General features: G+C 51.1%; 1 protein-coding gene across 2 annotated transcripts in view; it reads left to right on the top strand.

Annotated features, from left to right (window-relative positions):
• The window catches only part of ACOX3 (acyl-CoA oxidase 3, pristanoyl), a 474,351-nt gene that overhangs the window by 38,259 nt on the left and 410,522 nt on the right, over window positions 1-25,570 (top strand). For both annotated transcript variants that reach the window (XM_086964140.1, XM_086964139.1), the window contains exon 2: window positions 18,264-18,449. In XM_086964140.1, coding sequence (XP_086820266.1) covers window positions 18,288-18,449 — 162 coding nt within the window. In that variant the 5' untranslated portion in view covers window positions 18,264-18,287. The remainder of the gene's footprint in view (window positions 1-18,263; window positions 18,450-25,570) is intronic.

Raw genomic sequence — 25,570 nt, 5'->3', positions numbered from 1 at the left:
TGGTCCAGACGTAGGCTCGAGAGAAAAGGAAAAGAGACAGCCGCGTTAGTGGCTGTGACCGATGTTTAACAGGTGGGAGGGGGGCAGGGGAGTGAGGGATCACCAGGATACTACCACCATCTATAGCAGCCTTTTGGGTCTTGGCGGAAACAGTGCATGGCGCTAGTGACCACCCTCAGGCTACCCCGTCCCACCCCGTGGTTTAAACAATCCCTGAAAACGCCCTCGTACCTTGTGGAGCCACACTTCTCCCCTGGAAGTGTGGCAGGGCGGCTCATGGTATTGTTGGCCTCCTGGCTTGTCGAGTCTCTGCTCCGGGGGTCCTAGTAGCGGTTCTTCGGCACTTCCTCCTTCTTCGTCCTTGGCGTTCTCCTCGTGGATCGGCTGGTCTCCTAGAGGTTCTGCGCCGACAAACAGAGATGGGGCTTCCTTAAACGCCCCGGCTCGTCTGATTGGGTTGGTGCAGATGACGTCCGCTCTCCTGATTGGCTGACTGTCGGAAACGCCGGGGAACACACCCCCAGCGTCACAAAGGCAGGTGCAGTGACGGGGTCAGCGAAGGCAGAGCCGGGGAAACCCAGGAAACGTCCAAAGGATCCTGCGGACGGGGTGGAAATGGAGAAATGTTAGCAGGTACACCCCGTCCGTCCGAGTCAGGGACCGCGACCTCGGGACAGTCATCAACCTGAAATAATTGTTTTACACCGGTCTGCGAGGTTGGCTAGACAAGTCAGAAGCAGGACACACAGTCCAAACATACAATATAACTAAAACATATGGCCATCCCCTCCATTGCATTTTTAATTGATACTTATCTTTATATTGTGGCTTTCTCTTTGTTAGTATGTGACTACAAAGGACCCAACTCCTCTGTGACCATGATGCTGGTATCTCCTAAAATCTAGGGTTAGGGATACACACACAAAATGTCATGGAATGTCCACAGTGCTACAAACTAAGAAAATAGTTCATAGAACCATAGTTCACATAGAACTCTTCATATTTTGAAGAGGGTTATCAATGAGCACTTGTATGAGCACGACCTTAGACATCCCTAGTAATTTCATGACCTGATTTTTTCCTAGTGCACCATCAGGTCACCTTGGTAATCCTTGTATCCTGTTTTTGTTTCCCTTTTATATTTATCTAATGTAGGTTTCAAGTTCCCACAAACCTACTAACAGGTAGGGTAGTTTGGTAGTGCTTAAATTAAGAAGCTTCCCTGACCAATCTAATTAGTCTGAACAGTAGATTGTTTAGAAATACTTCACCAATAGTGATCCACACACCCTGACAAATGCCCCAGACCTTTCAGGCTATTGACGATGGGCAGAAACATGTTGACAGGTAGTGGATGGCTGTGAGTCATTGTACTCCATTACCCACCCAATTTTGACTTTTTAACCGTACCTAGTGTTCCACCGAATAAAGGTATTTCCCTAAGGCATAATAAGGTATTTTTTAAGTATTCATCTGTATCCCCTGTCCTGTGGTGTTGTCCAGTAAGATTTATGTAAGAACTGCCTCCTATCTAGTCAGTCTTCGAGGAGGTCGAGTCCGCCTTGGTGGTACTGTCCTACCAGGGTGGGGAGAGGATTCCTATGATGAAGCATGACACTAAAAAGGGTGTGAGTTTTCCTCTTCCACTAAGAATGACTTTCCACAGACAGTAATCTAAGGTTAAAGTTTTGCTCAGGCTACTCACCCCCCCCTCCTTCCTTGGCTCCAAAGAGACCTCTTGTTTCTGAGGGTTATGGCCCATGTAGTGTGTCTGTGCCTACGTATGCTGACGTCTTTATTTTTTGTCCTCAGCCTAATAGGAGATCTGCAAGGCTATCGTCTGTAAGTATTGTACGATTCAAATTTGTCCCAGACGCATAGTTAAAAAGAAAAGTTGCGACGGTACAGAATAGCTAATATTGTGGTATTGTTTTCCTTAAGAATCCCGCCCCTCCTAAACCAGAACCCAAACAAAAGCGTAGTTCGTGTGAAGCTGCCCTGAAGCCGAATAGCTTGTCTTGCTTTTGTCAGCATGTATCAATGATAGCCTGTCTTAAAGGGCAATTAAAGCAGATACACAAGTATTAGAAACCATTTTCTTTGTCAAATTTCTTGTTTGTACCTAGTCTTTGGGAGGGAGGGCGAGGGGTGAGAGAAAAGTAGACCAAAAATTGTTTATGTGTGTGTAAAAGGCCGCTTTATTAGGAAACAGGTGCACATTACAAAATACAACCTCGGCAAACGCCTTACAAAACTAAACCTCACTAAATAAATAAATAACTAACCAAACGAGCCCCCAACCCCCACCCCTACATATTTGGGCCCTCCCCACAATACATCAATACACATTATAACATCATTATACATTACGTCATGAGAAAACATTACATCATCAATCAACATTACGTCATATATATAAAACCTACGTCATCAATAAACTTTATTCATCAAACCACAACTGAATTAACATTTGTCATGTCCTCCGTAATCATCGATCCTGCCTGACCCTGCACTCCTGCAGAATACCCCTTTTCAAAACTGAACGGTCAAACCATGACCAACCTGCCCCGGCCCCAGTCCAAGAAAATTCTAACGAAATTACAACCAACAATCAACCTGAAACCGAACTGATACACCACGACCCCGCACTGCACCTGCTCCTAGCGACAAATACAATACAAGAAACAACCCCTGCACACCGGAAACCCATAAAACAGCCTTTTGAAAAAGAAAAATTAGCAAAAAAGGTGAGAAAAAACGAGGGAGCGAGGGGTAAGAAAAATACTACAGAAAACAGGGAGGGAGGGTGGGACAAAAAGTTAAAGCACCTAGCCACCAGGTCACCAAACCTAAAATGGTGGCGGTTGGAGGGAACGGTGGAATTTATACTTGGGCTGGCTGGTCCTACTAGACCAGCCCAAAAATAGAACATTCTGGCAACTTCTGGAAATAACCCCTCGCAGCCCTCCCAAACCGCCCGGGGGAGGAGACCTCCCTTCGGTCGGCTCCCTCCCCCAAGCCCCCCTTGGGAGGGAGGGCGAGGGGTGAGAGAAAAGTAGACCAAAAATTGTTTGTGTGTGTAAAAGGCCGCTTTATTAGGAAACAGGTGCACATTACAAAATACAACCTCGGCAAACGCCTTACAAAACTAAACCTCACTAAATAAATAAATAAATAACCAAACGAGCCCCCAACCCCCACCCCTACATATTTGGGCCCTCCCCACAATACATCAATACACATTATAACATCATTATACATTACGTCATGAGAAAACATTACATCATCAATCAACATTACGTCATATATATAAAACCTACGTCATCAATAAACTTTATTCATCAAACCACAACTGAATTAACATTTGTCATGTCCTCCGTAATCATCGATCCTGCCTGACCCTGCACTCCTGCAGAATACCCCTTTTCAAAACTGAACGGTCAAACCATGACCAACCTGCCCCGGCCCCAGTCCAAGAAAATTCTAACGAAACTACAACCAACAATCAACCTGAAACCGAACTGATACACCACGACCCCGCCACCCAGAAAGGTAGGCAAGTGTGGGGGGGGTGAACACACGGAGCCTTCCTTTCTGCCCCCCAACCGCGTAGCGAACGGAAAGATAAAAGGAATCAACGCTGCATGGCCAAAGCCCGTGCTAACACCTCACGAAGCTCTAAAAGGTAAAGGTCCATACCCACACGTGACAAATGTACTCCGTCATCCCGGAAAAACTCTACCGATTCGAATTTTATGTCCCTGTGCGATATCCTGCTGAAACCGTGGCCCCTGCAGCAACGAGACACCTCCGAATTCACCTTCTTCCTTGCCCGATCCACAGCCCTGGGGTTCACCGCCCCTCTCCAAGTCCTACGCGGTATCAATTCTGTCCAAAACACATGGCACCCAGACCAGAGTTCCTTAATGAGGCCTAAATCCCGTTTCATAGCCCGCAGTAAGACAACCCCTTTCGTGGCACAAAGATCATTTTCACCCAAATGAATGACCAAAATATCCGGGCATAAACCGCCCACCATGTTACTGTTTAAACAAGGGATTAACTCTCTCCAGAGCATCCCACCTTTACCCTTCCACACAATATTAAACATACGATCATTAAAGCCGAGCTGTTCTCCAAAGTAGCTCCGTGCCGCCTGGACTCTGGCCCATTTAACGAAGGAATGCCCCACTATCCAGACCGTGACCACTGGCGATCGAGGCCCAGCAACGGATCCTGAAAGAGAAAACACAATTAGAACACATGTCTAGGCTGAGAACGCCTGCGCTTCTTCTGCCGGGCTCCGCACATAGCGCCGGAAACAATTAGAAGACCAGCGCCCCAACCTCATAATATCCATCTCCGTCCAACCTCTGTGATAGGCCTCCGTGGCTGCACCTATACGAAAAGAATGAGTACCATATAAACTACTATCAAGCCCAATGTGTTGCAGGGCTTTACGGAGAACCATCCGTAACTGATAAGATGTGACAGGTAAACCATTAATGTGTTGGAATACGAGGGCTTCATCCTTGCCCCCAGACAATGAACGCCAGCGCCGCGCCAGCAATAAAGGGCAAGTGAGCTTTGGGTCGCGCGCTTGTAACCAAACCCCTTTACCTTTCCCCGTTTGATCAGTTTTGGAACTGGATAACCAGACATGAACACCGTCATCATGACAAAAAACATCCCTCCAATGTAAACCACCCTTATGCTTGGTCCCCAACAACTCCGAGACCCTAAAAGCTCCAAAAAACATAAACGCCATGAGCATGGAAAAAACACACGCCTCAAAATCATCCGAACATACCAAAGGTAAGACTGTAATTAACCTAGCCAGTATTTGCCAGGATAATGGAGCCCTAGATCGAACCACATGCCCCTGTTCCCTGGCCCAGCCCTCAAGCATTCTCCTGCCTATTTCCCCCGCTGACGGGGTGTAACCCCATAATAACTGACCCATAAAAGCAATACCCGCTAATTTCCCCGCTATAGTCACTTTAGTGAGGCCCTTATCCATGAGGTCTAGTATAAAATTCACGACATCCTCTGACCGCTGTGACAGATCCTCCCGTCTGACAGCTCCAGAATCCAAGAATTCCCTCCAGGCCAAGGAATAAGCAGTGCGTGTGGACACAGATAAAGAACCTACCACCAATTGTACGACCCTACTTCTCCTACACGCCACAGATGAGTCGGCATCCGAGTCGGGGATCTGTCTGCCTCCCTCGCCAGTCCACGGAATCTCCCCCACTGTGAACGAGACAAAGCATCCGCAATGTCATTGTCCACGCCAGGAATGTGTAAAGCACGAAAATGAATGTCGTGTTTCAAACAACCCAGAACGAAAACTCTCATCAGTTTCAACACCTGTTCGTCTCTGGCAGACTGTCGGTTCACTATCTCCACAACAGCCATGTTATCCACACGAAACAAAACCTTCTTGTGTGCCAATTCCTCCCCCCACAGTGTCAAGGCCACCAACAGGGGGAACAATTCCAAGAAAGTGATGCTGCGACCACCATTCAACCATTCATCCGGCCAACGTTCCGCGCACCATCTGCCATTCCAGAAAAGGCCAAAACCATCACTGCCAGCCGCGTCAGAAAACATCTGTACGTCCCACTGGAAATCAACGTCTCCGACCAAGGGAACACCATTGAAAGAGGCCAAAAAGAACTTCCACATTCTCAAATCCTCCTTTACACCAGCAGACAGGCGCACACGATGATGAGGCAAGTGGTGTCCTGCTAAAGCCCTACCTAGTCTCCTACAAAAAGTCCTACCTGCTCTCACCACCCTACAAGCAAAATTCAAATGACCCAATAGCACTTGAATCTCCTTTACCAACACTTTCTTTTTGGCCAACATTGTCTCTAGCAGTTGCACCATGTTGCTCCTTTTATCCTCAGGCAAGCGAGCAGACATGAGTACAGAATCAATTTCGATACCCAAGAAGGAAAGGACCGTACTGGGGCCCACTGTCTTTTCCGGAGCTAAAGGAACTCCGAGATCCTCCATGAGCCCATGGAATGTGTCCAGAGCTGTCTGGCACTCCGCGGAGCCCGGGGATCCAACAAAGAAAAAGTCGTCAAGGTAATGTGTCACCAGGGAATGACCAGTCCGATTTGAAAAATACCACTGTAAGAAAGTGCTAAAACATTCAAACAGCGCACATGATATTGAGCAGCCCATAGGTAGAGCTTTGTCCACATACCAGTTACCACCGAATTGTATACCAAGAAGGCACCAATCCTCAGGGTGGACAGGCAACAGGCGGAAGGCAGATTTTATGTCGCACTTGGCCATTTCAGCGGCTGCACCCGCTGTCACAACTAGTGACATGGCCACATCAACAGAAGAGTAGGATACCGACACAATCTCCGGGTCAATAAAATCGTTAACTGAGGATCCTTCCGGCCATGAGAGATGTTGAATGAGTCTGAACTGACCTGCCTCTTTCTTAGGAACAACACCGACTGGAGAAACAATCAAATTGAGTAATGGCCAATCTGTGAACGGGCCAGCCATCCTACCCTCTTGAACCTCCTTAGTAAGTTTGTCTTGGACAACTGCGGCATGTTCCAAAGCCGATTTTAAATTGGCAGACCATCTCCGTTCCCGGGATCCTGGGTAACCCAGTCGGAAACCAAACTGAAAACCGTCTAATAACTTCGTTTTTGCAGACTCATCGTCATAACCTTGCAAGGCAATCCGCAGCCTGTCCAATTTAACCGGAGTACGAGCCTTTGGCCCCAGAACCCTTAGCACCTCTGGATCCCCGCCCCCTTGAGGAATTACCTGATCCTGACTGCTTCCCCTGGTGGCTGCCCGAAGGCTCGTTGTCCCAACATTTTGATAACGGGTGTTTCCTCCCGCAACCTGAACATTCATGTCGGAATTTACAGTATTCCCTAATACAGGAACCCCTATTGAATTCCCAACAGAAACCTGACTCTGATTGAGTGTTAGAGTTAGACCCCACCCCTCCCCGGGTGGGCTTCCCCTGAAAGGGCCGGTACACTAGAGGTAAACCACTGGCCGTGAACACAGTCTTCCCCCCGGCTGATGACCCCATTGTGTGTTGCCATAAATCATTATCGAGCTCACCCCATTTCGCCTCAGGGTCCCACGCCATCCTGGCCCTAAATTCCTCGTCGTATTGAGACCAGGCAAAACCACCCCCGGTGATCTGAGCTTTACGAATCACATCCATGTACTTAAACAGGGAAACGCTGCGCTCAGGGAACTTTTCACAGTACACACTGGCATAAATCAAAAACGCAGCTGTCCAATTTTCAATATTTAAAGGCACTTTCGGGCGTTTAGCCAACTCAAATTCTTCCTCTTTAGAGCCCTCCTTAGACCGGACTTCTCGATGGAGAAGCTTAAGGAGCTCCACATACTCACCATTCCAAATTCTTTCTTTAGTACTAAGCATCAAGTGAGCACCCAGAGGCTTCGTCACCCCCATGTATGGCAATTTTTTGATTTTCAACTCTTTGCTAGCCACTGGCTCTTTAACAGTGCTGGAAGCACCAGCTATAACACCACTGTCCATTTTGTCTGTAACTTTGCTGGAAGCACCAGCCATAACACCACTGTCCACTGTCACTGTAACGTTGCTGGAAGCACCAGCCATAACACCACTGTCTACTTTGTCTGTAACGTTGCTGGAAGCACCAGCTATAACACCACTGTCCCCTTGTTGAGTAACTTTGCTGGAAGCACCAGCTATAACACCACTGTCCCCTTGTTGTGTAACTTTGCTGGAAGCACCAACTATACCACAGTCCCCTTTATTTTGTAAAAACAGATCATCAGTACCCACTGCAGTGTCTTTGACATAACGACCTTTAACCAACCGGCCATCCGTAATGACCACATCAAGTTCACCACCGGTACCCACTGACACCATAAGAGGTTTGGCCTGTGGGACCGTTTGCTCACCTTGCAACAGAGAGACAGCTCTCGATGGCTCCGCCCGTGGCGCCGAGGACAATGCATCCGGTCTCCGAGGTGCCCTACCCGATGGGCCGCGCTCTCTTCTCCCCTGCAGTTGCCTCTGGACCACTGGAGCCTGTAAAACACTATGAGAGGAATGAGAGGGCACCCCCCCCTCAAGATCCCGCAGTTCACCTTCTTCGGGACTCTCCTCGTCATAGTCCAACACCACCGAGTCCACACTAGTATGCATCATATCACCACGGGTCTTACCTAACCCGGTATCAACCACTGTACATTTCAAAGATTTCGAAACTCCAGGTGGGGGAGCAGACTGTACACGCCTGTACCTCCCTGGGCGCTGACTCTGTTGCTCCATAGCCGCCGGCAAGGCCTGCCACCTATACCTGCTACTCGTTGGGGCCAGCGGGATCACGCCAGACCCTCGTGTGCTGGCCGCGTCGGGTTCCCTCGGTGGAACAGAGAGGGCCGCGCTAGGCACTCTCCTCACTTCCCCTTGGCGAAAATGGACTGGACTGCGCCCTGCCAAGTCTGGAACGCCGCGCCTAACCTCGTCCTGAAAAGAAAAAGTTTGGACTGGTGTGCTAGGGTTCCTACCATCCACAGACCAACCATACACATTCTCCCTTCGAGTAGAATCAACAACCCTCCTCTGACCTCTCTCCAAAGAACGGCCTCGCGCGTCATGCCTCAATGGAACCACCTGAATCGGAGAACCACCTACCACCTCGTCGTCGTCACTATGATCCAAATTATCAGGTGCCGAAAAGGAAGCGCGACTAACAGCTCTAAGGGCTGAGTCCTGGCCTGCGAAATCCCTCTGAAAAGTACGGTGTGCCAGGCCCGCCGCGCCAAAATGTTCCCAGCCTGGAGAACCACACATGAAATACGGACCCCCAGAGGCCCCAGATAAGTGCGGAGCTGTACTCCTGGGTCCTTGCATAGGCCCGCCACTCACCTGACCAAAACCTCTGTCGGGGCCTAACAAAGTGCCCTGGAAGCTAAACCCTGCCGCATTCAAGGCCCCAGGAGCCGGAAAACCACCCATACCCATTCCGGCCGTGCCAACAACCGCAGGACCCACACCAAAAGCAGTCTGCCGATTCTGTAAACCCGGTTGAAAAGGCCCACCCCTCAGAAATGGAACACCCCCACCTTCAGATCGAAAACCTTCACCCTGTTCCAAACCAGTAATCGCACCACCAAACGAAACATTGACGCCCATTTGGGCCCATTCACCCTCACCTCGAGAGCCACCGCCCCCAGAAACCACTTCGCCAGTCGCCGATCCCGGGGTAGAAAACAATAACGGACTCCCCACATTGCCTCCAAAATCAACCGCTCCCGCGTCAGCCTCTTGAGCCACAACCCGTACACCAGATGATAAAATAGTCCTGGACCCCACCAATCCCCCCTCATGGCCCTCCCCAACTCGAACATTGCGCGGAATACGACCTAAAGGAGTTAACAATCGTTGACCATCGTCAGGGGCGAACTGAGTTTCACCAACAACCAAAATGTCCTCCTGGGCCCCAAGGGCAACCTGGTCCCGGTCGGAGTCCTGTAACACAAATTGCACCGAGCTCCTACGACCTCCGCGCACAGGGACACCGTCAGCAGACTGTCCCCGCCGCTCAAAAAGCGGATCCGAGGCGGAGCGTTTCTTGCTGCCTCCCCGTCCACTCTTGCCCCCTTTCTTCGACCCCTGCCCCCGTCCCGCCATTAACGGAAAGTCCCCGGTACCAGAAGCAACGTGCAGTTGAAGCGGCGGGACTTGTGAAGGTATACCCTTCCCCCCACTTAACATGCCCGGGGCCTCCGGAGCCTCCGAAGCACCGGGCTCCCCCCGAGGTCAACCGTTGCGGGGCCGGCTTCCTAGACCGGGAGCGGCCCCTCTCGCTTACCTGACTCGGCCGTCTCCTCTTCGGCGACGAACATGCCATTACTGCGGCCACTACACCGGCGGAGGCCTGGCGGTGAGGCCTAGCCTGTCCACCTCCCGCGAGCAAATCCAATCGACCGGCATCAGCCAATAAGCGCATCGCCTCAAGAACTCGTGCGTCTTCCATTACTAAGCTCGAAGTAATATCGCTACAGGCAAAGAATGAAAAAGAAACGCACACACACAAGATACTCTCACAAAAAGTTAAAGCACCTAGCCACCAGGTCACCAAACCTAAAATGGTGGCGGTTGGAGGGAACGGTGGAATTTATACTTGGGCTGGCTGGTCCTACTAGACCAGCCCAAAAATAGAACATTCTGGCAACTTCTGGAAATAACCCCTCGCAGCCCTCCCAAACCGCCCGGGGGAGGAGACCTCCCTTCGGTCGGCTCCCTCCCCCAAGCCCCCCTTCAGTAAGTTAATTTTTTGTCGCGATGTGCGTTTTTTGTTTTTTTTTAAGTCCGCCAACTGCTTACAACTCGCAAAAACAAAATGAGCGCAACAACAAACGTGTGCAGTTTATACAAGGCACCTCGGAGAAACAGCAGAAAAAAAGATATTGTGATTATGGATAAATATTGGAGAGGCCCTGTGTGACCAGGAACCGGGTAAATAACACTTAACAGTTTGCCCTACAGACAGCAGCACTGCAAGTTGTCTACCATGCTAATAAAACCGCGGTATTGTTTATCAGACTACCGAATAAACACGGACGAGCACCCTGGATCAAGCAACGTGAAAATGAGTTAATAACCTCCTAGTTAAGGTAATGTTTTCATTAAAACACATTACTCTTATAATTTGCTGATGTATAGCAAGGGACATTTAAGGATGGTATGAGTCAATTTATGGACGCAGGGAGGGGGTGTACTACCAAAATCATTTTTCGGGACGCTTTTGATAGCATAGTATAGGTTTCTAATTATATCTTAAGGCATACATTCTTATTCATGATTTTTATAGCAGAATACAGTCATGCAGATCAGAATTAAAGGTCTGTTGATTTCCATTATTTTCAGAACGAATGAGGGTGGTCTGAAGATGTGTGTGTGTGTGGGGGGTGGGGGGGGCGGGGCAGGGTTGGATTGGGATTGAAAATCGGCCCGGGCACGCGCAAAAGAAATCGGCCCACATTTGCCTAATCACTCCTCAAATCACTGCTTGGCGTAATCTTATAAAAGAACTTTAGGGGGGGGGTAGGGGGTAAAAAATTGCATGCGTTAGTTTACAGTGGTGAAATAAATTAGGCCACTTCTACTAAGGCCCCCGCCCCCCACTCAGTATGTGCACACATTAATGGGCCGGCCACGGAGACAAAAGACACCTCTGCCTGTTGCTAAATGGAGGTAATGAGTGCCCAACTGCCTCTAGAAAGGCCACTCAGACACCTACTGGGCCGCTGGCTGTATTCGAAGAATAGAGACAGCGCCCAAGTGGCCCCCCAGACTGCTAAAAAAAAGCAGCCCACAGCAGAACTCGGGCATTGCCCGAATGCCCGCGTTACCTATCCGACGCTGGGAGGAGGTGTGTCCACTCTTCCCCTCCCCTCGAATTTTCCATCATCGGAGGAAGGGAGAGATTGAAAAGCTCTCTGGTCACTTTACACACTACTAAAATCATAAACTGTCCTAAAACAATAATACTGTATGAAATGTGTTTTCCTAAAATACAGAAAACAAGCAGCTCGATCACCCATAGAAGGTATGAGTGAAATTAAATTAAATGTGGCTAATTACAGAATGCGTTAAATGTTTGTTTGCAGTTAGCAGACTTTTAAGAAAATAAATCTGAGTTAACATCTTGTCTGAATGTGAACATATGTGCAACAGAAATAAATGAAGGAAGAAGCATGACACAAAAGCAACAATGAATCCGCAGGTTTACCTGCGCCTCATCCCTGGTGGTCCAGTGGACCTCTGTCTCCCTTCTTTCTTTCTGCTCCTACACTCGTTTTTCTCCCCTTTCTATCTTTCACCTTTCTGCACCTCTGCTCTTTTGCGCCTTATTTCTGCCCATTCTCCCTTTCTCTCCCTCTGCTCCTTCACTCGTTTTCACTCGTTTTTTCCCCTTTCTATCTTTCACCTTTCTGCACCTCTGCTCTTTTGTGCCTTATTTCTGCCCATTTTCCCTTTCTCTCCCTCTGCTCCTTCACTCGTTTTCACTCGTTTTTTTACCCTTTCTATCTTTCACCTTTCTGCTCTTTTCTGCATCTCTGCTCTTTTGTGCCTTATTTCTGCTTATTTTCCCTTTTTTCTTTATCCCTTCTTTCCTCCCTTTACCTTTCCCCGCCGCTGCTGCCCCCGCGGCCCCTCCCCCCCAGCACGACCGGCCCAATCCAGCTCCCCTCCCCGCCTCCCAGCTGTCCAGCCCTCCCCGACCCCTACTTAATGGCGGCCACTGCGGGGACAGGCGAGCAAGACCACTGACTCATTGTCAGTGAAATTGCTCTCCCACCCTCGCAGCTCCACCATTAAGTGAGGTGCTCCTGCCCCTGCACTCTTCAGTGTTGGTGATCGAGGCCCTCCTCCACCCGCAGGTTTCCCTGCGCCTCATCCCTGGTGGTCCAGTGGACCTCTGTCTCCTTTCTTTCTTTCTGCTCCTTCACTCGTTTTTCTCCCCTTTCTATCTTTCACCTTTCTGCACCTCTGCTCTTTTGCGCCTTATTTCTGCCCATTCTCCCTTTCTCTCCCTCTGCTCCTTCACTCGTTTTCACTCGTTTTTTTACCCTTTCTATCTTTCACCTTTCTGCTCTTTTCTTCATCTCTGCTCTTTTGTGCCTTATTTCTGCTTATTTTCCCTTTTTTCTTTATCCCTTCTTTCCTCCCTTTACCTTTCTCTGCCGTTGCTGCCCCCGCGGCCCCTCCCCCCCCAGCACGGCCGGCCCAATCCAGCTCCCCTCCCCGCCTCCCAGCTGTCCAGCCCTCCCCGACCCCTACTTAATGGCGGCCATGGTGCACCGAAGGCGCGTCAAAGGCAAGCACGTCTGCGCCCGTCTGCGACCCGTCTGCAACCAGCACCAGGAACCCTGGACCTCCGCCCCGCCAACGCTACGACCCAGCAGCACTCCACGCACTCAACCCAGGCTACAACAACAACTGCAAGCTAGCATCACCAGCCGACACCCATGGACCCTTCAGCTGTCACCGCTGCCGGCACACCTGCAGCACCGCCAAGAACACGGATCCAGCACAACCCGCCCACAAGAACACAACCGAACCGAAGACCCTGCAATGCATCCTCCTCAACGTCCGATCCCTCCACAAACACGCAACAGAAATCTGGGACCTCCTCGACAGCATCACCCCAGACGTAGCATTCTTCACCGAAACCTGGACCAACACCACCTCGGGACCGGACATCGCCATCGCCATCCCCCAAGGATACAAGATCTCCATTAAGGACGGCCCCATCCACCCAGGAGGAGGAATCGCCATTGTCCACAAATACAGCCTCCGCCTGAGCACACTCCCTGACGAGTCCACAGAACTGATGGAACACCTTCACTTCAAGATACTGGCCAGCCCCACCGCCGCCCTCCGAGGAACCCTCATCTACCGACCCCCTGGACCCCGCGGACCCTTCGCCAACTCCATCACGGACATTATCTCCCCGCAGGCCATCGCATCCACCAACTACACCCTGCTGGGAGACCTCAACTTTCACCTCGACAATCAACTGGACCCCAACACCACATCCCTCCTGGACAACCTCCACAACATTGGACTCCGCCAGATCGTGACCGAGCCCAGGCACTCAGCAGGACACACCCTCGACCCCCTCTTCACTACAGGAAACTCCATCACCTTCAGCCACACCACCAAACTCCCATGGACCGACCATTGTTGCGTCCACTTCACCTTCAGAACACCATCCACAGACACCAGCACCTGCTTCCACAAAGAAACTGGACCAAAATCACCGATGACCAGCTCACCTCCTCACTCAACAACTCCACCCCAACCATCGTGGAAAACGACGACCCCAACACCGCAGCCCGAACCCTGCATAGATGGATCTCGGACAGCACCAACACCATAGCCCCCCTCAAGAAAAACAATACCCGTGCCAAGAAAGCCAGATGGTTTACCACCGAACTTCGAGAGTCCAGGCGCACATGCCGCCGCCTTGAAAAGGCCTGGAGAAACACCAAATGAACAGAAGCCCACAACAACTTCAGAGCCGCCACCAACGCCCACCATCAACTCATCAGAGAAACGAGGAAAAAAGCGATTGAAGACAGAATCTCCACCCACGCACACAACAGCAAGGAACTCTTCAGCATCATCAAGGAGTTCGCCCAACCCACCAGCGAGTCTACTGACATCCCTCCCTCACAAGAACTCTGCGACAAACTCAGCATCTTTTTCCACCACAAAATCAAGAGCATCTACAACAACTTCGACGAAGACAACCAACACACTGAACCCTCACCAACCACCCCTGATACCCGGAAACCAGCGATTGATGACTGGACAGCCCTCACCACCGAAGACACACTGAAGACAATGAAGTCAATCCACTCAGGGGCCCCCACGGACCCCTGCTCCCACCACATCTTCAACAGAGCCGCCAACACCATCGCACCCATGCTCCGCCAAACCATCAACCGCTCCCTGGCGACCGCCTCGTTCCCCGACGACTGGAAACGGATGTATGACGGTACAACGCATACCGTCACAACGCATCCCTTTAGCACGCATCCCTTACAACGCAAGTCGTTACCACTACTTGCGTTGGGGGTGCGGATTTCATATAGTATAATTTACTATTCTAACACCAGTCCCCGTGGACCCTAGGGAAGGTGTTGGGATAGTAAATTAACTATTTTTAAACCTTTAGCGCCCTCCAACGCAAGTCGTGGTAACGACTTGCGTTGTAAGGGATGCGTGCTAAAGGTACTGCGTTGTGAAAACTTCGTGGTAAACGATGTTTACCCTGGAAACACGCCGAGGTCAACCCCCTCCTAAAGAAACCCTCAGCGGACCCCACCGACCTCAAAAACTACAGACCCATCTCCCTGCTCCCGTTCCAAGCGAAAGTCATCGAGAAAGCCATCAACAGCCAACTCGCCACATTCATTGAAGAACACAACATCCTCGACTCCTCCCAATCCGGCTTCAGAAAAAACCACAGTACGGAAACCGCCCTCCTCGCCGCAACAGACGACATCCGCACCTTACTGGACAAAGGAGAAACAGTAGCCCTCATCCTCCTCGACCTATCAGCGGCGTTCAACACAGTCTCCCGCCGCACCCTAATACGCAGACTCTACGATGCAGGAATCCAGGACAAGGCCCTCGACTGGATCTGCTCCTTCCTCTCCGGCAGGACGCAGCGGGTCAGACTCCCCCCTTTCCTCTCGGACCCCGCACCGATCACCTGCGGAGTCCCCCAGGGCTCCTCCCTCAGCCCGACGCTCTTCAACGTCTACATGGCTCCACTTGCCCCCATCGTCAGAACCTACGGACTCAACATCGTGTCATATGCAGACGACACCCAGCTCATCCTCTCCCTATCCAACGAGCCCAACACCGCCAGACGCAACTTTCGAGAAGGCATGGAAGCCGTCGCCAAATGGATGAAAAACAGCTACCTTCAACTAAACACCAACAAAACAGAAGTACTCATCATGGGCCCAAACCCCGACGCCTGGAGCGACACCTGGTGGCCCACCGCCCTCGGAAACCCGCCAACCCCCACAGACCACGCACGCAACCTGGGAATCATCCTGGACTCCGAGCTCAAAATGGACCGCCAGATCAACTCTGTCTCATCTTCCTGCTTCCACACCCTCCGCCTCCTTCGTAAGACCTTCAAATGGATCCTCCTCGAACACCGAAAGACAGTCACTCACGCCCTGGTCACCAGCAGACTCGACTACGGCAACGCACTCTACGCCGGAATAAACAAAAACCTCATCCGCAAGCTACAGAACATCCAGAACGCCGCCGCAAGACTGGTCCTCAACCTGCCAAAACACTACCACATCTCCCAGCACCTGCGCACACTCCACTGGCTCCCCGTCGAGGCGAGAATCACCTTTAAGATGCTCACCCACGCACACAAGGCCCTCCACGGCACCGGACCAGCATACCTGAACAGCCAACTCAAATTCCACGCACCCCAAAGGACCCTACGATCAGCCCAGCTTTCCTACGCCGTGGTCCCCCGCACCAGAAAGACCAGATCTGGAGGCCGCTCCTTCTCCTTCCTCGCGGCCAAAGCATGGAACGCCCTTCCGCTCCACCTCAGACAGACAACATCGCTCCCCATCTTCGCAAGAAACCTCAAAACCTGGCTCTTCGACAGACCCCCTCCTTGATGGAATGGAACCTGCACCCCCCCCCCCCACTCCTCCCCCCCCACCCCTAGCGCCTTGAGACCCTTACGGGTGAGTAGTCGCGCTTTAACAAACTCCTGATTGATTGATTGATTCCCCCGCTCCTTATCTGAACAATTCCTGGACCTGCTCTTAAGAGTGTTTTGTGTAAAAATATAGACCCTATTCACAGTACACTTCTGTAAGAATGTATGCAACTCCAGGTCCGGCTCTAAGGGCTGTCTTAACTCCATGGCGTTTGATGGGACCCACTGTCATGCTGCTTAAAGCCCTCTTCTAATGGTGCAGCGCTCTGCTACATCATTTTGTGCCATGCTTCGGTAAGAACTCATGCCTTTCAAGAATAATTTAGCTCCATGCCCCATACACTCACTCAACGTTATGGCCCCGTAAGGACGTACCCAATGCCATGCTTCTGTAAGAAAACTCCAATACCAAGCAGTGATTTCTCAAGTTAGGCTGCAATGCGGTATTAATGTGGTATTTAACCTTTGCACTGTAGAAATAAACAGTTGAATATGTATTATTAATACACTTCTAGTGGGACTCATTTATTTTCGTGTGCATGCGTGTGCAACTCATGTATCACTAAGTCATTTAAAAAAAATAAAACAAACTTACGCCCCAGTGATTGACGAGGCATTGGGAACAACGTTTCCAATCTCTTTTCATTTTACAGAAATAGTTTTTGAGCTTCTTGTTAAACAAGTATTTGCAATGCAATAGGTCTCAAATTTACAATTTTGAGCTATTGATATTTTAAATGGCAATATCTTTTATTTATGTTTTAGTTTTTTAACCCCTTCGCTGCGGGGGATATTCCCCGCTGTGCTGGGGGGCAGGGGGGCGGGCACAGCGCTCACATGCTCATGACGAGCTGAGCTCGTCATGAGGCACGGCGCTCCTGTGCTCATGACGAGCTCAGCTCGTCACGGCCACACCCGTTCCCGTGGAACGCTCAGCACAGCAGGGGAATTATCCCCGCATGCGAGCGTTCCACGGCTCATTACGAGCTGAGCTCGTCATGAGCACCGGAGCGCCGTGGCTCATGACAAGCTCAGCTCGTCATGAGCTTTCAAGGGGTTAAAACATAGATAAAAGGCCTTGTCATTTACAATGCCAATAGCTTACACTCTCGCAAATGCGAGACCTATTGCATTGCGAATGCTTGTTTACTTGCGAGGCATTATCAGGCAACAGCGTCTTTCCCAGTAGCTTCACGGTAACTTCGTCCAGCGCCCTCCACTCCCCGCCAGTCAAGACTGTTGCAGGCGCCTTGGCAATCAAGTGTGTGTCGTAGCCATGGCAAGCCTAAGAGGATCTTCACCACAACTCAGTGCTTAAGCTAACACGCACCTTCTCAACAGTGCCTGCATGATCGGACTGCGTTTAACAATCCACCCTCCTTAAGGGGATGTGCGTGAGTGGACGCTTGCAGAGGAGGCCCATATGAAGGCCAGTAGGAAGGATGTGAAATCAGAAGATCTCAGTAGAGGGAACTCAGTAGAGATTTCCTAACTGAGGCAACTGTGAGTGATCAACATGCATCGGATGCAAACAACAGTGTGACTGACAATGAGGGGAGTTGATGCCCTTAATGTGACTATTCCTAAGCTCCTAGATATATGACAACTGGTACATGAAATTGTCAAAATATATTGTTTCTTTACTCTTATCTTGTATTCGGATCCCATCAGACCGCATGCTCTTAACTACATACCCACTGTGATTTTATTGAAAAAATAAAAGATTTAAAAAAAAAATCCACCCTCCGTCACATACTGCAGCATCTAGTCTGAGTGGGCTCGTCTACTGGAGCCTCTGGATGCCCAAACAGATGTTGAATCATAGCACATCCTCTCACAGAGCATCCTCGCCACCATCTTGCCCAGGGGACCCCACACTGTCTAAAGTTATTTTTTCTGTTATGCATTTGTTGTGATGCTATCCCTAATATATCTATAGCTAGTTATCTGTTTGCTTACTTATTTCTTCACATTTTTTTTTCTTTGTAGCAGGCAGAAGACGTTTGTCTCAAAATGAATCCCTCACCTTTCAGCAGTAGAAATGATGCAAACGTCCACCAAGACTTGCTGCCTGAGTTCCCAAGGGGCCCATTGAGTGTATACAGAGAAAAGGCGTCCTTCAACTGGAGAGAATTGGCATTGTTTCTTGATGGTGAAGATATCATTCAATTCAGGGTACGAACACATAAAATAAGTATGAACGTATTGGTTATGTTTTTCATTCATTATGGTTGTGGTCCTGCACCTTTCCCTGTTATTCTATGTTATCTGCTCTTAAATTAGCGCATTACACTGGTGAAATTTGTACAGGCAAGAAGTGTGTTATTATGGCTTCTGTTGTACTCTTGATTTATGTGCACAAACCTCTCTTTGCTCACAAATTGGGATTTCCACAGGTCCACAAATGAGCTCATATGCTTTTTTGAAATAAGGACCTATATGTCTAGCTGAGGTAACCTATGGCTCAAATTAGATGCCTACACCTCCATTTGTTTCGGGGATACAACTGGAACCAACAACAATATCCAGCATAGTAGTTCATAAATGTCGAAGTGCTCATATAACAGCGACTAGATCCATTCTGAACCACTTGCAACTGATCATCTGAAATTTCTTCCAAAGGGATATGAAATGTATTTTTTTAATCCAAGACTCTGAAATCATACTTTATTATTTTAGGGTTAAGCATGCAGGTAAAATCCAGAGAAGATTGTGTTCAGTTCTGTTCACTGTAAGGCCAGAATCAAATATGTAAATGTAAAGAGTAACTGGGATAATATAGCAAGTTTGAGTCGGGCTGTACTACATTTACATAAGCCTGTTGTGCCGCTAAACATAAAAACCTAAGAGTTACATTTAAAAGAAAATAAGAACTTACCACAACTTATTTAGTGGCAAGATACTCCCTGTGGAGCGTACACAGGGTTTAAAAATATCCTTCAATAAATATATATTTTTTAAAAAGACTCAATGCTAAAATGTTAGAAGGTGGTTCTGACCATCTGAGCTGCCCGGATTTTTCGCTTTTTGAGCACCTAATTGTTGAACTATTACTGTGGGAGAGCTTCATAATTTGGGACTCACCCACAGTGAACTCATGATGAAAGAGACTGCATGTGGATTTTACTGGTGCCCCCCTGGCTTGACTAGGCCGCTGCACTGAAGCTGGAATAAGGGGCACCAGACTGGTTGCATGCAGACACGTGTGCATGCGAGTGCACACGTGTAGGGGCTGCGCAGGGGACTGCGTGTGTATTTTTACCAGTGTCCACCTGGCGCAAGTAGGCCACTGGGCTGCAGCCAGAGCAGGGGGCAGCGTGCTGGTTACATGCAAACATGGGTGTACATGCGTGTGCCCAAGTGTAACAGGGTGCACAGCCCAGGAGCAGCTACAAAGTGAATGGTGTGGTAGGACTTATGCAGAATTGGGTGGTGACATGGAATAGGCTTTATACAGTGGGAAGAAACATGCCATGGAAAGTCAGTGTGCTTTACTGTTTTTCACTACATTATTCTCCTATGATAGGGAGCACATGGGCAGTATCACTTTCCTAGGGCCAACAAATTCCAGACATGCACTAAAGTCCACTGTCTCTTATGTGAGAAGAAGTATTCTGCAGAGTCCAAAGTCATATTTGTACTGCTTTTGAGTCATCCAGATATGTCATATTTCTCTGAGTCATCTTATAACCAGGGCCTGGCTGGGGGCTGACCCTGCCAAGCTGAATTAATTACCTTCCCCTCCAAGCTGTAGCCTCAGAGGCCCAGCCCTGCACAACAAGCATTCTGAGGGCGAGGGCCTCCACTCCAAGAAGGGAAGATGAGTGGAGCTACAGGTTCATCCATCAGTATCTGACACCTGGTGCCATGCACCAGGCTGTTCTGGAGAGATGGCAGCGGGGGGAGGGGAGGGGCTCTCAGAGACTATGTGGCATGAGACCCCCGGACGACGCCATTTTGAACAAACCCAGAGGCCTGGGCAGGAAGGAGGGAGCCGGGGCAGAGAAGTGATGTGTCGCTGTGTGATAGGGCAAACAGAGACTTCCTGCCAGCCTCCTCCCCAACCCTGCACAGGAAGAGGAGCTCTCTCTCTGTGGTGTGGTCTGATGAGGCAGGGGGTGCTGGAGCCTGGCGCCATGGGCAGTTGGAAGGAGGAACCCCCTGACTGTCCCAGGATCCTGTATAGCGCCAGGGGAGGAGTCCAGGACCAGTGAGCAGAAGCCTGGGCCTCTGCGCAAGGAGAAGGGAGGCCCAGGAGGAGAGCCAGGTGAAAGGCTGGTGCAGGGAGACAGTGAAGACCGCTCCCTGCTGAGTACACCCTCTTGGAGGCTGAAGGAGAGTGCTCCCAGTGGCTGGGGAGCGCCACCAGGAGCAAGAAGAGGCCAGAATTGTGAAGAATGGTCCCCTGGGGGCTGAGGTATGCCCCCCGAAGGTAGGCGACCTTTGACCTCTGGCTAACCAACGACTAAGCTCGTGGGGCTCCGCCGCCGGTCTCAATGATACCCCCGTGGGGGGTCGGGTCCTGAGGACTGCACCTGCAAGAAGCAAATTTGGGGAGCGTGACTGGGGATCGCAGTCGCACTCCCCGTGAAGCTGGTAGAGAGAGGTGCCAGGAGCCCACCCTGGCCCGTCCGCACCTGGACTGCGCCAAGCGCCAGAACCTGTGCCCCCCGCGAACAACACAATGCCCGACTCCACTACGATACCAGCACCCTCCACGCACTCAACCCCGGACGAGAACACACCTGCTACCAGGCCACCCCAAAGCGCACCCTTCACCTGCCGGAACTGCAGCTTCACCAGCATCCGGCCCACCAAACCACCAACCAAAGAACCTAACTACCTCAGATGCATTCTTCTCAACACCCGCACCGCCCGCAAATACGCTGTCGAACTCTGGGACCTTCTCGACTCTACCTCCCCAGACGTTGCCTTCCTGATGGAGACCTTGCTGAACCCCACCTCAGCTCCCGACATCGCTTAGCCATCCTGGAAGGCTACAAGTTCACCCGCAGGGACCGCCCCAACGGCATAGGAGGAGGTATCACTATCGTCCACAGGAACACCATCAGAGTCTCGACCAACACCGATGACACCCTCAGCACCGCCGAAGACATGCACTTCCAGATCCACACCGACCCCAACACCACCCTCAGAGGAACCCTCGTCTACAGACATCCCGGACCCCGGCCACAGTTCAGCGACTCCATCGCCGACTTCATCAGCACACACGCCCCCGCCTCCACAGACTACATCCTCCTCGGAGACTTGAACTTCCACCTCAAGAACAACACAACACCAACTCCACCACCCTGATCGCCGACCTCGCCAACCTCGGACTCAGACAGCTCGTGACAACACCAACCCACGCAGCCGGCCACACGCTCGACCCCATCTTCACCGCAAGTCCCCACGTCTCCTTCAACCACACCACTGAACCCCACTAGACCGACCACGGCTGCATCCACTTCACCTTCAGGAAGCCCACCACGCACCACCGCACCCAACAGATGCCTCAACGCTGCTGGAGTAAGGTCACAGAAGACCAGCTAACCAACACCCTCGCCCAGAGCCCACCCACCGACTCCACCGATACCGCCGCCCGCAACCTCAGACAATGGATCAACGACTGCGCCAACACCCTCGCCCCACTCAAGACACCCTCCAACAGCCACACCAACAAGAAAGCCACCTGGTTCACTAAAGACCTCCAGGCCTCCAAACGAACATGCCGAAAACAGGAGAAGAACTGGCTCCACGACGAACACGGACAGCTACGCAGCCCACAAGAACGCTACCCGCAGACACCATCAACTCATCAGAGCCGCCAAGAGGGCCTCATTCAAAGACTGCCTGGATACCAACGCACACAACAGCAATGAGCTCTTCAACACTGTGAAGCAATTCTCCAACACCAACAACATCCCACCTTCGCAAGACCTGTGCGACACGCTGGCCACGACAGCTTCAATGCCACAACCACCACCCCCACGACCACCAGCTGCACCAACCGCCTGCTCTCCTGGACCAGCATCAAAGACGAGGACACCAGCGAGATCATGAACACCATCCAGTCCGGATCACCGTTGCACCCATGCCTTCACTACATCTTCAACAAAGCCAGCACAGCCATCGCACCCCATCTCCGGAAAGTAATCCACATCTCCTTCGAGACAGCAACCTTCCCGGAAAGCTGGAAGCACGCCGAGATCAACGCCTTACTCAAGAAACCCAAGGCGGACCCCAAGGACCTCAAGAACTTCCCACACATCTCCCTGCTCCTGTTCCCGGTGAAGGTCACTGAGAAAATTGTCAACAAACAACTGATCCGCTTCCTCGAGGAGAACAGCATCCTGGACCCGTCCCAGTCCGGGTTCCGCAGGAATCACAGCACTGAAACCGCCCTCATCGCCGTTACTGATTACATCAGGACCCTGCTTGACAACGTAGAAATAGCAGGCTTCATCCTCTTGGACCTGTCAGCCGCCTTCGATACGGTCTGCCAACGCACACTACGAACACACCTACACGACGCCGGGATCCAAGGCCCTGGACTGGAGCACATTCTTCCTCTCCAGCAGAACTCGGAGCGCCCGCCTCCCCGCTTCCGCTCCACTGCCATCGAAATCCTCTGCAGTGTACCCCAGGGCTCTTCCCTCAGCCAGACGCTGTTCAACATCTACATGGCACATCTACATGGCACCCCTCACCCTTGTCGCCCAAAAGCACTACCTCAACATCATCTCCTATGCCCATGACACCGAGCTGATCATCTCCATCACCAAAGACCCTCTCACCACCAAAACCAACCTCCACGAAGGCATGAAGGCCGTAGCAGAATGGATGAGGAACAGCTGACTGAAGCTGAACTCGGACAAGACGGAGGTTCTCATCCTTGGCTCCACCCCTTCAGCCTGAAACGACTTCTGGTGGCCAACAACACTAGGAACAGAACAGCCCTGAAACCCACCGACCACGCACACAACCTAGGGGTCAACCTCGACTCCACCCTCTCCATGACTAAGCAGGTCAACCTCGTCTCCTCATCCTGCTTCAACACCCTCCAAATGCTCCGCAGGATATTCAAGTGGATCCCCACCGAGACGAGAAGAACAGTCACCCAGGACCTCGTCACCAGCAGGCTGGACTACGGAAACGCCCTCTACGCAGGAACGTCAGCCAAGCTCCTGAAACAATTGCAACGCATTTAATCTGATCCTCGACATCAGCCACCTGAGAGACCTGCACTAGCTCCCCGTCAACAAGAGGATAACCTTCAAACTCCTCATCCACGCACACAAAGCTCTCCACAAGACCGGCCCAGCACACCTCAACAGATGACTCAACTTCTACACCCCCACCCGCCAGCTCCGCTCCGCCAGCCTCGCTCTCGCCACAGTCCCCTGCATCCGAAGAACGACCACCGACGACATATCCTTCTCCCACCTCGCCGCCATGACCTGGAACACCTTCCCCACTAACCTACGGCAGACCCAAGAACTACTGGCTTTCAGAAGACTCCTCAAGACCTGGCTTTTCGATCACTAGCAGCCCCCCACCCCAGCGCCTTCAGACCCTCACGGGTATGTAGTGCGCTTTATAAGTGTCATGATTGATTGATAGATTGATTGGTACCAGAGGTGAACTGGAGCAGGGGAGCACCGTCATGCTCCCCTGGGAAAAGTGATGGGGGCCTGGGACCCCAACTCCGGGCCCCGTGTGAGGAGGAGGAGGTGGAGAGTGCCATTGCACCCCCTGCGTAGAAGACTCTGGGGCCCGGGACCCCAACTCCGGACCCCGCCGAAGTCTGGAAGCGTTGTTGCGCTCCCCGTGAAACTAGAGGATGGGGTGCCAGGAGCCCACTCTGGGGCACGACTGGCAGGAGGAGGAGGGGGAGTGCTGCTCCATTCCCCCGAGGTCCAGGGCTGGTCTTGCGTCTACCTGCCAGACCAGAAGAGAAGTGCCAGCTCCTGCTGCAGCACGCAAGGGTGCTGCGCGGACAGGGAGCCGGCGGGAGCAGCCGGGAGTGGGCTCCTCGGGCTGCCCTCCAACGCTGGGGTTGTGGGGAGTCCCGGGTGGGACTGGGACCCCAAAAACAGAAGAGGAGCGGCCTGGGGCCCGGGTGGGACCGGGCCAACCAACAACATGAAGGGCGGCTCTCCCCGAACAGCGGGGGAGCCGCTGCTAGGATATCCACGAAAATGAGGAATTGCCCCATAATGCCTTGCAGGTGTGGACCGGCCTGAAAGAGAACACAGCTTTTTATCTGTTTCTGGTGGCCCCAGGAGAACGGGGTCACCACCCTGTGAGTGCCAAGGTGCAGGGGAGCTGCAGGAGCAACGCAGTCTCCCCTAGCACAAAGATGAAAAGTTCCCTCCCTAAGTCTCTGGGGACTCTGAAGCAATAGCCCTCAAGGGCTCACTCAGCATTGAATCACTTTCTGGCCGGAAATTTTGTTCTACAACTGGGGGTGTATTGAGAAGTGCACCAAAGGATGAAGGACTGAGTTGGGGATGTATGGAGAAGGGCATTGTGTAGTATGTGCTACTTAACTCTTTAGCCATTGTAAGAATTAGAATGTAACCTCTTGGTTCTATATGACCTCATGCTAGAGTTAAGACAGAGGTTCAGAATGTTATTACTCAAGTAAAGCTGTTAGATGAACAAGAGCTGTTTATGCAGGCTGAGGTGTTATGAAGATACTTAAATAAATCTTCTGGATTACTGACATACAACTTTGTGGACTGATCTTTACGTTGGCGACGAAGTTTAAAGGACTCATATCTCGTCTACACCTCAACGCTACCATCATCTGAATTTGAAGATTTTCTCCTCTTGGTATCATATGACTGTATTAATCTAAAGTGTGAAATTCCTGCTTGTGCGCGTAGAGGAGTATGTCACTTGCTGAAGAACTGTGTGCTGTTTTGATTGAACACTTTAAGTGAACTTTGAGTGGAGAAGGAGTTTGGGGTTTATTGGCACTTCAAAATTGCCTCCTGACTTTAGCTTGTGCACCCTGCTTTTGTGCTTTCTCACAGGATTTCTCAGCGTTTGTTTTGTCATTCAAGAGAGTTTGCGCTGTCTGTGTGACTGATCGCATATACTCTTCTTTTGGGGCCTTTGGTTGAGCGCCATTCATTTAATTGAAACTGTAACCGCCTTAATTAGAATTGTTTATGATTGAAAACAATTCTCTTACCTGCTGCCTCCGCGTGAACGCCACTGTTTCCACGTGAATCCTCGTCTGTGCTTAACACTCCACATCTTCACACTTATCACGTGACATGCGCACT

The sequence above is a fragment of the Lissotriton vulgaris genome, chromosome 3_2 (genome assembly GCF_964263255.1).
Source record: "Lissotriton vulgaris chromosome 3_2, aLisVul1.2, whole genome shotgun sequence".
Classification (NCBI taxonomy): Eukaryota; Metazoa; Chordata; class Amphibia; order Caudata; family Salamandridae; genus Lissotriton; species Lissotriton vulgaris.
The sequence above is the reverse complement of the archived record's forward strand: the minus strand, read 5'-3'. Positions and strand labels throughout refer to the sequence as shown.